Raw genomic sequence first — 15,482 nt, 5'->3', positions numbered from 1 at the left:
GATTTTTTTAAATTAATTTCATTTAAACTCACACACAATAATTCTCGGTCTGAAGCATTTTTAAAAAATGGATGGGATCATACTTCAGGCAAAGTAACGACGACCTTCTGTCAAGATCAGGATACGAGGTTGATTCGTTGCTTTACACGCGTTTTATGGGGTCGATTCGGTACGGATCAAATCAATGATGTCATTGATGAGCCGATTGGCGTTCCCTTTCTTTTGTCCTGTTTATTTTGCGGTCTTTTTTTCACCGCATATAACCGCTCAAGTACCGTCAGCTGAGTCAGTATTTCACGAAACTCGACAAGGAAGTGGGACTACGTCTGTTTTCTTCGGCAAGGGAATTAACGGTCACGGATTAAGGTGATTATTTTAGCCTTTTTTGTCTTGCCTTGTTTGATAAACTATCGTCGTGTGTGTACCGGCGCGGTACGCATGCATATCGTTCCCATACGGTAGTCTGGCGTACATTGCATTGCATGCATTGGGCAATATGGGTGGAATATGAATGATATTGAATTATTTGGAAATGACGTTTTCAGCGAAGAATGTTGCTGGCATATCCTGATTCTTTGGTTGCTGGGAAAAAGTTCCATACTCGATCGCCACTTTTTTCAATTAATTTTCTAACACCAAATAAAAGTTACATCTTTTAATTCCTCCACTTTTCCTCCTCTACTCTCACCCTCTCCTTTCCTTAATTTCTATTTTTCAATCAGTCAGTTACTTCATCGAGATTCGAACCTCGGACGCTTGCTTGATCATGTTGATACACGAGACTCTTAACCGCTAGGCCGCGCACGATCGCTGTTGCAATAATCAATCTTTGGACGTATTTGACAATGTTTGAAGTATCCATTGAAATAAATGTAATATTCATGAGAAAATAAATATTCATAATGACGTATTGCACTATCATTGGCCGGCTCATGCGACGTCATGGTTATCGATGTCATGCGTATAACTACCGCTGTTCCAGACACTTCAATCAGTTTTGACCGGCTGCTTCAACTTGGTTCTGCACGACGTGTGCATCCAAAAATGTGCTCTAAAAACACATTTTTCCTAATTTTTTTTCACCTTAACACAGCTTCCTGGATTTCTCTTGGTTGAAATCACAAGGTGAGGTGACAATTAAAATGTTTGGCAGCAGATAAATTGACGATCGAGTATGGAACTTTTCCCGGTTGCTGCTGTATAGTGTGTACAGAATGTGCGGGGAATTGTCCAGAGGCAGAGCAGCTGTGTGGTTGCGAAGGGCGATTTCTAAAGGTTACGTAACAACAGTCACTTTATTTTGAATGAAACTACATGCACACAAACATGTTCACGTTGGCGGGTGAAATCTTTGAAAATTAATTTCTCCAGTTTGGAAGACCGTATCTACATGCAACTTTCAGGGTTTATTTCCGAAGCGTGTGCTAAAAATGGTTTTGATATTCATTAGTTTCCGTTGAAATTGGAAAAATAGGCCTGGCTACGTGCATTTTCGAAAGTTGTAACACTGGCGTTTGCAATGTAATGTCAATCTTTTCAAGCCTCATAAATATTAATAAGGTTTCAATCCATTATGACGGGCAGTAAAAATATGGAGAAAAACCTCCTTCATGGGTTATTAATTGATAAATATCACCCTTTTTGTCGGCTTCCATTGGTCGATACCAAGACCAACGCCAAGTCACGCAGAGTGACGCTAATGAATATGCTAGTAATATACCCTTCGTTGTTCTGTTGCCGGGCCGAAATCGGTCAACCGTAGTGCTGAACAATGCACGTGGTTTGGGTCAGCAAAAAATCCTCGTCGAAATTTTCCTTGGAGATAGTGTGTATTAACACTAGCGTTTGCTACAGATTAGGCTGAAATTCAGGATATATTTTTAGATGATTTAATACTGTTCAACTACTCGTGAAATAACAACTTGGAGAAATTCCTAGAAATCAATATAAATTAATAGATTTGGGGAAGTTTTCAAATGATTTCTTCCAGACTTGAAGGTCAGCTTTACCAGTAACCATTATTGGCGTTTCGGCGATTTCTTTCACTGACATGAATTTCTTCTTCCGTTTTAACTTAACATTTCAATCATACTGAGCATATTTTCTGAGAAACACTTGTAACGTTCAAAAGGCCATGTTTTTTTGGGTGCATGAATTTCACTGCTCTGTTATAGCGTCTAAGTACGTAATCGGATTAGCTTTAACAATTAACGACAGACGCTTTGCCTTTGCAACCATGTGGCCGAGAGTTCCATTTGTGTTTACAAACATTTAGGGAAAGAATGTAATCTCGAAGCCACTATACAACAAAAGTCTACTATGGAGCGTCAAGAAAAAAAATTTCAAAATATTTCCTAACAAAATTGGAAATGGGAAAGTTTTTCATACTATATTACTGGGCCTCCACTTTTTTCAATTATTTTTCAAGCGCCAAAAAGTTGCATCCTGTATGGTTATTTCCTCCACTTTCCCACCTCTCCTTTCCTCAATTCCTATTTCTTAATCAGTCGCTTACTTCATCCAGATTCGATCTGCACAATTCTCTGTGAAAATTAGGAAGCCGTTAGATAGGCCCTAAAATCCACTGACTTCTCAAAATTTAAAATCAGTGTAAAAAAAGGGAACTTCTCATTGGTGTTCTGCAGAAGCTGATACAAACGCAACGTGCCTGAAAGCTAAAACAAAACACAAACCACAGTATTAGGCCGAGTGAAAAATCGAGTTTCTTGTCCGGTCTTTTTGAAAAAAACCCAAAAAACACCCAATAGCGGTGGTATACAATTATTCCTCCCCTCATTTCCTTCGTCCTCCAAGGTCTCTTCATTAAGAAGATCCTGGGGTCCCCTGACAACTTTTTTCCCCGTCTCGTATCTCGTTAGCGGCTTTCTATTTTTTGCGACTGATCGGAGGAAGTGAACTCAAATTGATAATCAGCATAATTACTCTTCAATCAAGCTGTAACTTCTCGTAAGCACTGCTCGTGACAAGCACCGACAGGGGTCGTGCGTGACAGTTGTGAAATGAGAAAGTGTTTTATGCGTCCCGTTTCGGGAACATGTAACCCTTTACTTCTCCATTTTTTTGGGGGGGGGTGGAGGGCGAAGGTGCATGACAACAATTTATTTTGTTTGGATTTATGAAATAGCTTATTTATGAAAGGCTCAGGCATGAGATTTTTTCAGACTTTTGTCTGAAATCGGACTTTAAGAATCTGAGAGAAATACCTTATCAGTATAGAAAGCAAAGATACATCTTTCAGACCTTTCATCAAATTTTCAGCCTTTTTTTTTTTTTTTAAATTGACAAACTCATCCCTGAAGGTTGAACATAATGACTCATTACTTGTATGTCAAATTACGCATCCGCGGAATGATATTAACCATGCGGTCGGCCCATCAAACAGCGAATATCCTGCATAAAAAAAAACGGTCGTAAAAATCCGATAATTGAAATGTTGGCTGTGGTGTAAGGGAACGCAAACCAACTGGCTTATCGTATCCCTGAGAACGGACTCCCATTATCCGCTTTTTTATTACTGCCATACTTAATCAATTTACATACACTAGAACGTGTTGTTCAGGTAGAGAGACCTTTAGAAATTATGCAGGAAGGAAGGGTGGGCTGTTTGGAATAAAAGACTAACCAAATTCTGAGAAGTGGTGTTGGCGTGACGTAAAAAAAAAAAAAAAAAAAAAAATAGGCCGAAAGTCTGTGCACCTCAATGCCCTTTGAACTGAATAATGACTATCTATGTTCATGGCGCTGGTTGGTACAGTGGTACATTTTTTGTGTACATTTTGACCTTTGTGGCATATTCAGTATTGATCACACCCAGTTACATGTCCATCTGAGTAAATGTACTCGTGGCAGTTACATGAAGCACTCTGCCATCTATTGATTAAACGGAGTGCCCACTGTAACCCAATTACCGTAACTGGTTTTATATGTCCGCATAAATCTTGCTTCTATGTATGTATTATGTACTGGTAGACTAAAAAAGAGTAGCGTAGGTTTTTTCAAGGAGCTGTTGATTGTTACTTTGGATAAAATTTTGGAAAGAAAAAACCGACGTACAGTTGGTAAAATGTACATTTCCTAAAACAAATTGAAAGAAAGGGTAAAATGGATGGTTTTCAGGGTTATTCCTCATTCAACCCCCCCCCCCTAAAAAAATTAGGGTAGGGGCTGTCAAAAAGGGTAGGTGACGTATGGTAACCGGAAGCAGAACTATTATTTACATTTTAGAAAGAAACAACCGACGTAAAGTTGGTAAAATGTACGTTTCCAAAAAAAATTAACAGAAATAAAAAAAATATCTTTTTCACTTTGTGCGAGATGCAGTAAACATTATTTAAATACATTTTGTGGAATACGTAAACAAATCTGGGCACCTGATCACTGTACACACAAGGAGATGGCAGAAGCATTGCGTCGGCCGTTGTTCAGATGAGGCCCCCCAAAATAGTTCTGCTTCCGATTGCATGCCATTTGAAAAGAGGGTACACCTGTACATTGTAGGTAGGGAATCTTTTTGTTTGGGGCAATTTTTTTGTGTACGATTATATGGAGGTGTCTGTGTGTAGTCAAGGGTAAAAAGTACATGTACATGTAGTAATTGATGATTTTTGTTTTTTTCCCCCTCATTCCCCCCCCCCCAAAAAAAAATTAGGGTAGGGGCTGTCAAAATAGGGTTAGTACGGGTAACCGGAGGCAAGAGTATTTTCTTGGCCTGATTTGTCACTGAGGCATTTGCTTTAAGCAATACGGTAGCTGGTACAATACTTTCGCCATAGGGGGGGGGGGGGGTCCTTGAAAAATGGTAGCATGCCTGGATTAGTTTAGATACTATCCTGACAATTTTTTTTTTTTTTTTTTGGCCAAAGGTGTGTAAATTAAAATGCACTAGGAAGACCTTTGGCAGCATCTGATGAAATCAAGAAGCTTGTCTCGCAGGATTGGTTGTGTGTAATTTTATCAGAGTTCACTTGAAACCAGGACGTTAGTACGGATCATTGCATTACATTGTACATGGCATGGAGTTCCATTGCATTTGCACCAATTTCTTTGACCGCCCTGCACTGCCGACATCATTAATATTTTACATGCATGTATACACGAACATACAATGTACATGTACAGGTAGTGTATACATGTACGTGCATTCATCATACCTACGTTTGTACGTATGGAGGTTGGGAAACCAACATGCCTTTGTAAATAAGTAATAAAATGTCTCCACACTTTTTTAAAGGGAGTATACATCATTTGCTTTTGTTGTAATTTTCAGAAATGGATTGAATTGGGGGGTTGGAAATATATAGCAAATATAGTTACACTGACTTTTTTGAGGTTTTGGGTTCAAAAATGCTATAAAAACCAAGAAAAACAATCATTTTCCTGTAGTCTGGTTCCCTGACTCCATTTAAGAAGAAACAGAGCAGTTTACATACATTGGGGAGTTGTTAGGTCAGGGAACCAGTCTCGCTGGCTTGTACCCATTCATAGGTGTGTAATCGATTGCAAACAAGTGTGATGGTCAACTGGGGCCAGTATTTGAAAAAAAAAGCCAGTTTTTTTCCAACGCTGATCGGCTGATCAGCGTTGGAAATTGATACAAAAATACCACTTTTCTTGAAAATGACAGTATACCAGATGCCATGATTTTACAGGATGCTTTACACTGTCATTCACTAACAGTCCAGCAAGGTATTTCAAAATGATTTGGTAGTTTTATTTTTTGATGTTTGCAAATGTTGTATTTTCCCTTTAAAAATACAATTTTTGTGAGTGCATGAAATGTAAAAGTGAATGAACAATCTTTGGGGAAATGGTCGGCTCAGATGTCATTTTGAATGATCATTACTGACATTTTAGAATATTATATCCTCTAAATTGTTATAATCATCAATAAGGTTCAAATATGGAAAAAATCTCGGCCTACTCCCTAGCAGTCTTGTCAGTGACCGTGACAGTCCCGTCCCTCCTTCCCCCCTCACCATCCCCCCCCCCCCCTCCTCTCCCCTTCTCCATTCACTCTACTGCCCCTCAGTGCAATCCTCAGTCGGTGACTTATTTCCTCTGCGTTCGAGCACAGTCATACTGCATGATTCCTGTGTTTGGAGAACTGCGGGGGGGCCGCTTGATGAAAAACTGGCCACCTGGCCCCGATTCTTCAGAGCCCGTGTACGGTATACGTGATGCGTTTCGATACCACTGCGGCGCGTTGATTTGCGACTGTAAATGTACTGTACAGTTGGGTGTTTTGATCTCTTTGAAAGCAGTCACATGCTCATAGCTCCCAACATGTGTATAAAGTTAAATTTGTTTCTGCAGAAAAGGTGAGTATAACATGTAATTACAACGTGGTCGTCGATTCTGCACACAGTGGCTGTGGAATCTATGTGTGCTCTGCGATCGGCCATTTTTATGCACAAGAGGTTTCCATGTGGATGAAAAATTATTATTTGTTACATTTGTAAAATTGGATGTTGTTGCACGATTTCAGCTTTCAGCAAATGGTTCTCTTCTGCATTGCCTGTGTATCTTCAAATTTGTTTGAAAAGTGTTGACACAAACTGTTTTAATGTGGGCACAATAAGTTGCTGAAACGTTTGAGTTGCCTGTCCATCGCCTGTGGATATTTGACGTCATCGATGACATGGTCTGTACTCTATGCCCTGCAGGGTGCAGGGCTGTTTTTTGAGTCACACCATTGTACATCAGCACTCTTGGCACTTGGGAAATCCAGTTTTTTTTTTCCCCCGAGTTCTTGAAAAGAGTATTGATACGAAAATTGCTGTAGCTGTAAGTGCTATTGTTTCCAGGCACCACAGAGTTGGCTTTGGAGAGTATTGTATGAACCTTGCCAGCTCAATAAGTGGTATTTTTTTCCAGGTAGAGTCTCAACAATGTTCTATTGCAGTTAACAAGTTTTGCTTTTGGTTTCGTTGCAGATAGAAACATGGAAACTGGCCGTTAAAACAACATAGCACTCTGGTATCTGAGCAGAAACAACATATCTACGGTTTGTTTAAAAGACGACTAGACACCCAAGCTACAACAAGTAAGGACGACAATTTCATCGGCAGGGTAACAGCTCAACAAACATCTATCGTGACCGACTGAATTTGTTTTCAAGGTTGAAACCATGGCTTCTATATCCCAACGCAACCTCCTATTGGTGCTATGTACCCTGTCCGTCTTTATCGCGGTCGCGTCGTCGCAACAGTGCTATACAAATGCAGACGGAACGATTATCTGGGGGAGCCTTCCGTCGATGAGACCCACCACCTCCAATCTGGACTACCAGAACGACGGGCAGAGGCGGGGAACTCTCAGCGATATGGCCAGGGGTTTTGTCAGTATGGTCACGCCGCCGGCCGCAGTGAGCAGCCTTATAGGTGAGTAGCTGAAAAATGGTCTTCAATCAATTTCAAAACTTCAGAAGGCCGTCCTAGTGTCCCGTATATCTCACTGACTGACTCCCCGACCGACTGACTCCCCCTGACTGACTGACTGACTCCCCCCGACTGACTCGGTGACTGGTTTGCTGTCACTTAAAAAGTGTCTTGGCCTGGCTGTTGGCTGGCGATGAAAACGTATTTTGCACTCACCATATTTTTTGAGGACATCATCCTGGATTTACGTTGCTGAATTTTAATTAATTGAAGAAATTTGTGCTTGGCTGGTTTTAAACGCTATGTTTAAGACCAGTTTGGAGCCTGGCACTGATACGATGACCCGAGCCGAATTCATAAATATTTTCGGTAAAAAAAAAAAAAAAAATCAATTTTTCGGTCAAAAAGGCAAAACAAGTCAAAAAGTATAAAAACAGTTTTACTTCATATTTTTTTAAACACCCCTCTAGCTATGTTATGGTATGTCCCTCTTGTGAATACATGCAATCGTAAACAACTCCTTATAAATATGAAGATTGGTGCGCGCGTCCTGCGTACTGCGCGATGTGGTGCAGAATGCATCTGTGACGATGTGGTGTGAATTTAGGACTATGAAATACTAACTCACTGGTACATGTAGTATTGTGCATGCCTATGGGAGGATTGTGAACATTCAACCAATAAAAGTGGTAAAAGGCACCGGATTTCATACGACAGTGGCAAAGTGTTGAAGACCAGCCAGCTGGTGTTTTATCAACCATTTAAGACCGGCCAGGTGACGGGCTGTCGATCAATAGGAATAAGCAAACTGTCTTAGGTATTTGTGAATTAAGTTAATTAATTTAACGTTTGTAGCACCGCGTTCCCACTTGAATTGGAAAAAGGTGGATCAAGATCCGGCATTTTGGTGTGATCGTTATCTTACCGCAACGAAACCGCAAGTCGCGTTCCCACTTATGCTTGATCCACCTTTTCGTACGGAAATGTTGGGTCCGAAAGGTCACTGAGTTCGGAATTACGCGCGCTCTGTGTGAGTGTCATTGTTGCATGGTTGCAGGCTAGGCCAGGATGGGTCAGTTTTCAAACAGCACTATCAGAATTCACAAACAAAAATTACGCAAATTCACCTACATAAATCACGGATCCGTAGAGGATCCGTGCGTGCATAAATTAACAGGTGAAATCCAACAGAGCCGCTCATTGTGTGACATCACGGCAGAAACCAATGCATCGATAAGGGATTCCCTGGTTCTGAAGCTTCTAATTGGTTAGAAACGGTCACATGATGTACTACGACATCATTTTCCAATTTTCTATAATCAATACTTCAGATTTGTCACCTCCGTACGTACCGCGTTATCGGCACTATTCTCATCGCATACTCGTAAGCTTTTCCATGATTCTGTGCCAAAGTGAAGTCTTTTGGTGAGTGCAGACTCAGAGTCATTTATGGATGGAAAAATAAGTAAAATTTCAGGAATGAAAACGGTTTAGTAATGGACGAACACGCAACAAAAATAAGGCCTACAGTGTAGTTTTAGGATACCACGTGCGTTTTTGCATGCGCGGTGCTAGCCCGTAGTTCAGCGGTTGTTTATTGTGCATGTTGTGTACGCTGGAAATGTTCACATGAGCTACACGCCTGAAAACGTGTTTCTTCGTTCATGAGACCGCAACATTTTCGCGCCACTCGTGCACCGGGCGGATGTTAACAGGTCAAATTGCCGGATCAGATCCACCTTTTGCGTTCCCATCTGATCGTGATCCGGCAATTGCCGGATCTGATCCACCAATTGGGGGATCTGTATCCTGGTCCAGAGGTGGATCAGAAAAGGTGGATCTGATCCTGATCCACCTTATAACGGTTAGCGTTCCCACTACACACAATTGCCGGATCTGATCCACCAATTGGGGGATCTGATCCGGCAATTTGGCAAAAGGTGGATCAGATCCACCAATTGGTGGATCAAGTGGGAACGGGGTCTAAGTTGGTCAGCAGTGTGGTGTTAATGCGATTAGCAGCGAAACCTATAAACAGCCTATTTTTATTGTTTTGACTTTTGGGCCAAAAAGTTTTTATTTTCTATTTTTTTTTACCAAATAGGTAATTTTAATTAATGGGAATAAATATGTGCTTGGTTGGTATTAGACACTGTTTGTTTAAGACTGGTTGGAGTCTGGATGCTAATCTCCAACCGGTTTTAAACATACACATAGTGTATAAAACCTCTGAAGCATGCATTTATTCCCTTATCAACGAATGCAAAAAACAAACAATTAACAAATAATAATCAAACCTAACATCCCACCCTATCTTTTCTGGATATAAAAATTGAGAGAAAAAAAGATGGACCCAACATTGTCTTTTCTTGGCCGAGTCTAATTATAGATTCTTTTGTCATATTGATGATCTCAAAGTATTTTATCAGATCACCTTTGTCAATCTCATGTTTTGATTGTTGCCTCGAATTGTCATGTCATCATGTCAACAAGGTTATCACTGTTTGAAAGAGTGAGTTGATCAGTAATTTTCTTAGGATTCAGGACACGCTTGGTAGTGTAAATATGAACATTGCACAAGGCATGATACCAGGGTACCGTACTTTTTGCTGTGTGACTGATCGCCCTTTGAACGCGACGGCACATCAGGTCCGTCGTCGGGCAATTTTTTTTTAGACAAAAGCCGTGTCTCGTTTTATCTCTGACACATAATCATTGCACACACAGGAGGATTGTTGATCTTTTCAATGACCCATACCCGGATCCTATTGTTATTGCATGGAGTTGCCACGGCGACGATCTTAAGCACATACTTAGTGTAGGGTTGTACCGGGGTAACTTTTCTTGGGTCTAGAAAAGGAGATTTACCAACTAGACCTCTGCTCACGGGCGTAACTCCTGGGGGGGGGGGGGGGATGGGGGTGTATTCCCCCACTTTTTTTTGAGGGGGGTGGGCTATTAAATCATCCCTCCTCCCACTATAGCATTGATTGGTACATGTATACATGTACATATGTACATACATGTACATGTACCGACACATGTAATTACAGTGTAATTGGAAACGAAACTACCGTTTAAATGAGGAAAAACTTGCTCGAAGTGAAGATACCGTAACTCAAGGACCATTATTCAGCCTGAAATGGTATCAATTATTAAAGGTGGTTCAAAAAAGTGTGTCGACCACGGACACACTTTTTTTAAAACTTGATGTTATGTGTAATTAGATACTGTGAAGATTGCCCATTCACTGAGCCCTCGACGACGTCACATACCAGCACACTAACCAGCTGAATGAGCATCATGCCCTGAGTGTTTATTTAGGGATTGTACACAAGAGGGATCACTTCAAAATGTGAGAGATCAAATGTTTAAACTCTGGAAGCTCTAGCCACTTGCAATAGACCATTATCATGTTGCGGCCATCTAAAAAATAGTTCCCATTCAAATCAATGTAACCAAAGCAAGGCTGGAAGGAAAAATAGTCTGGTTCCATTTTGAACAAAAAACACCATTCGGTACTGTTATGGGATGCAGGGAACATGACTGAAATGGTGGCTGCATGATAAAAGTCTATAGTTGTGCATCCAGACTTTTCTGTGTTTTTCTCAAAATCGAATGTACCGGTATCTACTGAGCCTGAAACTTCATCAGGTTATTTATTTTAAGGTTTTCAGCAAGTTTATCACTTCAAAAAAAAAACAAAACAAAAAATAAGCAAGTGATCCTACGGTATTTTTGTGAAACAAGCAAACACAAATGTTTCTGCTGTTTGTATCCAAGGAACAATCGAGCATTTTGCTCCACCCTAGATGTATCAGGTCCAGATGCCCACCGGTTATCGAACCACCATACATTGTAATTGTCTTAAGCCACTGTTAGGTCACTGTCTAATATCAACAAAGGCCCTACCCTCGTCTGGCCTGTGTACTTTCCGCGGCAATTTGCGGTCAGCTCGCCCCGTATTCTCTTAATCCAATAAGGCACAATGGTTTCTTTGTTCGAGACGTTAACGTCTCTGTCCGCGTGCCGCACCAGACTGAGTCTCATGAGAGTCTGTGTTATTCCCGGGGCAGAGACAGAGAAAATATTTTATCAGCGACAATGACTCACAATCATAAATTGGTCGTGTATTTTGCTGCAGAAGATATCTCAATTCAGCCAGCGGCGTGGGAAGTTTGTTTGCCGTTGGATTTTTGACCTTGCGCAGTTGTTGAGTTATTAGTCGTACCGTTTCGGCCTTACTTCCTCTTGTGGTTTCAAATGAGCAATCGTAAAACTCCAACTGCTACAGAGTCAAAACAGTTTAAAAACTTGTGTGCATATGCATACCTGTAATCCCTGTATACTGTACACGCACGTCTAGAACTTTCTAAATGAAGCATTTAGTGTGCGCAGTGTTTCGCATAAATGTGCCGGTACATGAAGATCTCACTCACAATATGTACATTGTATATTTGGCAATACAGGTGCTTTGCCACGTTTCTTTTAACATGAACCCTCCTGCTGCCTGAACAGTCACAGACAGTCAAGAAATCAATTCTCTTCTCGGCCATGCCTTTCACACAGGCTAGTCACCAACAGTCAGATCATATTTTGAGCAAGCACTCTGACTAGTCAAATTCAGTCAACAGACAAAAATAGGAAGTGGTAGGCACAGCTGGCTTGTCAATCACCTACCATGTACAGTCAATCATACCAGTACCGGTAGCTGTATCAAGTTACAATACCGGTACATATAAACAGTCACAGCCAGTCAATTCTTCTTCATGTACGTATATGCATACCGGTACGTGGCCCCCTTTAAGTTTGATTTGATTTGATTTATTTACAAGTACCAGTAGATATTACAGTGAAAGAGCAAAAAGGCACATTATCATTTCTGAAAAGAGAAAACCTTGTTCTACCAACGAGGTGAATCAAATATGTGACCGGCTCCAAAAAAAAGGGTATTACATACTTGTATGTCGCAAAAAAATGAAACTGAGTTATGTGGGCAAGCCCACAATGTAAGCTTTCATTTGTTATATAATAGAGCTCCATAGCCCCTCCAGTTTTGGAGATATGACGTATTTGCATATTAATTACATCCTTAAAGTTCAAATTACACAACTGAGAAAACAGGCTTTGAAATAGCTTGCTTTGTTGTAGAACAACAGAACGATGCACACAAAATGGTTGTTTTCCCCACTTTAGTCATCAAAATCAACATTTCTGTGAATGAAACCTGAAACTTTAGGTATTAAAGATGTCATTCTTGACAAAAATATAAAATCACAATTTGACGTAATTTTTACCCTCTCAATGTTGAGCAGGCCATTACACAATAATGCACAGCGCGACTTAATACCCTTTTTTGTCGAGCCGGTCACATATATATTGTACAGTCTTGAGTACTTTGGCACCCCTACCCAATACAATCCAAACCTATACTGTAGTTGGACCAACTTAACTACATGACAGTAATAAAGATAAACTTAACTGCAGGTACAAGGTTTAATAATTGGCTGAATTGAAAAGCCTTGATGCACCATATTGTACTTTGGTACATGTGTTTAAGACCTCATTGTCTGGTCGGAGAGATAAGAAGACGATCACTTGGCCATGACTGGCTGGGATGGGCCTGAACCACCAGGGACCATTCCCTCTAAAGGGTATACCCGATTTCCCAAAAACCACAGGTGGATCCGATAGCCACAGCTCACTCCTGATCAGGTCATTTTAGTTTTGATTGAAGGAAAGGTCAATTCCTTGGGGTCAACGCTTTTATTAGAGGAAATAACAATTTGTATTGGTTGTGAGTGTCAAAAATAAACTTGAGCTTTTGCAACGCTGTAGAATGTTGTTGACCCTTGGTGGAGTACGTTTACATTGTCACTGGGATGTTTTAGTTTCTGAACACGAACCAAAATGATTTCAAATTTCAAAGAGCAGAAAGAGGAAACTGAGTGACAAAAATTTTGCCCTTAGATCTCTATCATGCTGCCACTATTTCAGTCATGTTCCATGTATCTAATAACAGTACCGAATGACAATTCCTCCACTTTGGCAAAGAGGATTTTGAAGGATTCAGCACCCGATTTCATCAAACTCTTCGTAACTTACGATGCATCGCAGCGATGCGACGAGTCGTATCTGTACAATGCGTGGCAGCTGCTACGCGTCCTGCGATCCATTTCACGAAACACGTCGTAAGTGCGACGCGTCGTAGGTGTATTTATAGCACAACTCGGAGACTGTTTTATGTATATAGTCAGTGTACAGTAAATACCGGTAGTTGTCTGATATTCAACAAAGAGTTGTCGGATCTCAGCTCGAAATTTGTTAAAACGTAAAACAAAATGGTGGCCGTACGATGCAATTTTGAAGAGAAACAAGCTCTCAGTGGACTGTATAGCTACTTTGAAATTTCAATTGCAATATTCCAGTCTAATTCATAATTATTCAATACATTTTTTTATTCACAACTTTACACACATTGCCTCGGTATTATAATCTCGTTTCTGTCATGTTTATGGCATTAAACTGGCTTAGAAAGGGACTCTTTGTATTTTGCGATGACCCCTAGACACGTCGTAACTTGCGACGTGTTTTAAGCTGTTGTCAAGGAACTTACGACGCGTTCAACACATCACAACTTTCATGAAGTGGATGACACGACGTGTCGCGAGTTGCGACGTGTTACACGTCGCAACTTGAGTTGCGACGCGGCGCAGTGCTTCGTGAAATCGAGTGCTGGGCGGTTAGGGTTAAGCCACATACCGGTACAGACTACCGTACATGTACATGCACATATCAGATTATAAAATTGCATTAATGACTGACTAATGTATGGAATTGTTTGGCTTTGTTTTACAGATTATCTAGCAGAAAAAGTTCAAGAGGTGTATAACGAGGTCTTTAGCTTCGTGATCTGGGAAGAGATTCAAGCGGTAATATCCTCTGCCCGTTTGCATTTTAACTTTTAAATAATATCATTTTTTTAAAACAAATTATTGAATTTACATTGAAACTGAACCCTTTAACAAAACAGGGTCACATTTTTCCAGCTGTCACAAAATGTACAAACATCTAAAGATACTACATGTATATTATTTACAGGTGTTGTGAAAAACATGTTAAAACACTGGACTGATTTTCAAAACGTACATACTGATGTTTCAATGATTTTAATCCGATCCAATACATTTCGTGGTTTTTGTATTGGTATCCATAGGTGCGTGAGATATTTTGAAACTGGTTCATAGACATGCCAAAGTGGTTGTATTTTATTCGAGTTTGGATGTCAGAATTTGTCGGAATTGTTTACTACAAATTCACACTTAGAAAACGGTATTTGATTCAGCATTGCTGACCCACTCGCACAACTGAACAATTGATGTTAATTTTAAACGTGTCCTTCGTATCACATGCAGCTGGCGGCCATCTTGGTGGGCATCATAGTCTGCCTCTCATTGGGCCTGGCCTACATCCTCCTCGTGCTCTTCGTCGGTCCCATCTTCGGCTGCTGTCGCTGCTGCAATAACTGCGGCGGCAAGCGCATGCAGGAACCGTCCGGTTGTCCTGGCTGTATGCGGGTCTTCTACACGGTGTTCCTGCTGTGCATTACCGGTGTGCTATGGTAAGTTTTGGACACATTTTACAAAACCCTTTTTTTTTTTTTTTTTTTTTTTTTTCAAATTTTTTTTTTTTACGTCATCTTTAATGAGGGTGAACTCTGATCAGTGCAAGGCACTGCTTTCCACGGAGGCCCTCAAGTTAATGAGAACTATGAGACCCATTATGTAGCACCTTTATAAGGATTACAAGCTGCTGTGGCGCATATTGCAGCCACTGCCAGAAACACCGGGGCAAACCCCTTCTCTTATCGATAAGTGTTACTGGGTTCTTTAACGTGCATTACACAACACACGGGACCTACGGCTTTATGTCCCATCCGAAGGACGAAGCAATAATGGTAAAGTGCCTTGCTCAAGAGCACACGCACCATGTTCACACGGTCAGGATTTGAACCCATGTACCACGGCACACGAGTCGAACACCGTAACCATTGGGCCACAGCACCCCATTAATTTGATCCTTGAT

At 40.7% G+C, this 15,482-nt stretch overlaps 1 protein-coding gene across 1 annotated transcript in view; it reads left to right on the top strand.

Annotated features, from left to right (window-relative positions):
- The first annotated feature begins 171 nt into the window (after positions 1 to 171).
- The window catches only part of LOC119720976 (prominin-1-A-like), a 69,467-nt gene continuing 54,156 nt past the window's right edge, over positions 172 to 15,482 (top strand). Inside the window, exons 1-4 of the mRNA XM_038190841.1 lie at positions 172 to 366; positions 6,954 to 7,400; positions 14,256 to 14,329; positions 14,813 to 15,018. Coding sequence (XP_038046769.1) covers positions 7,148 to 7,400; positions 14,256 to 14,329; positions 14,813 to 15,018 — 533 coding nt within the window. The 5' untranslated portion in view covers positions 172 to 366; positions 6,954 to 7,147. The remainder of the gene's footprint in view (positions 367 to 6,953; positions 7,401 to 14,255; positions 14,330 to 14,812; positions 15,019 to 15,482) is intronic.

This window comes from Patiria miniata, unplaced genomic scaffold (assembly GCF_015706575.1).
Source record: "Patiria miniata isolate m_02_andy unplaced genomic scaffold, ASM1570657v1 HiC_scaffold_9, whole genome shotgun sequence".
NCBI classification, from domain to species: Eukaryota; Metazoa; Echinodermata; class Asteroidea; order Valvatida; family Asterinidae; genus Patiria; species Patiria miniata.
Note: the sequence above shows the minus strand (reverse complement) of the source record. Positions and strands in the feature narration are given on the sequence as shown.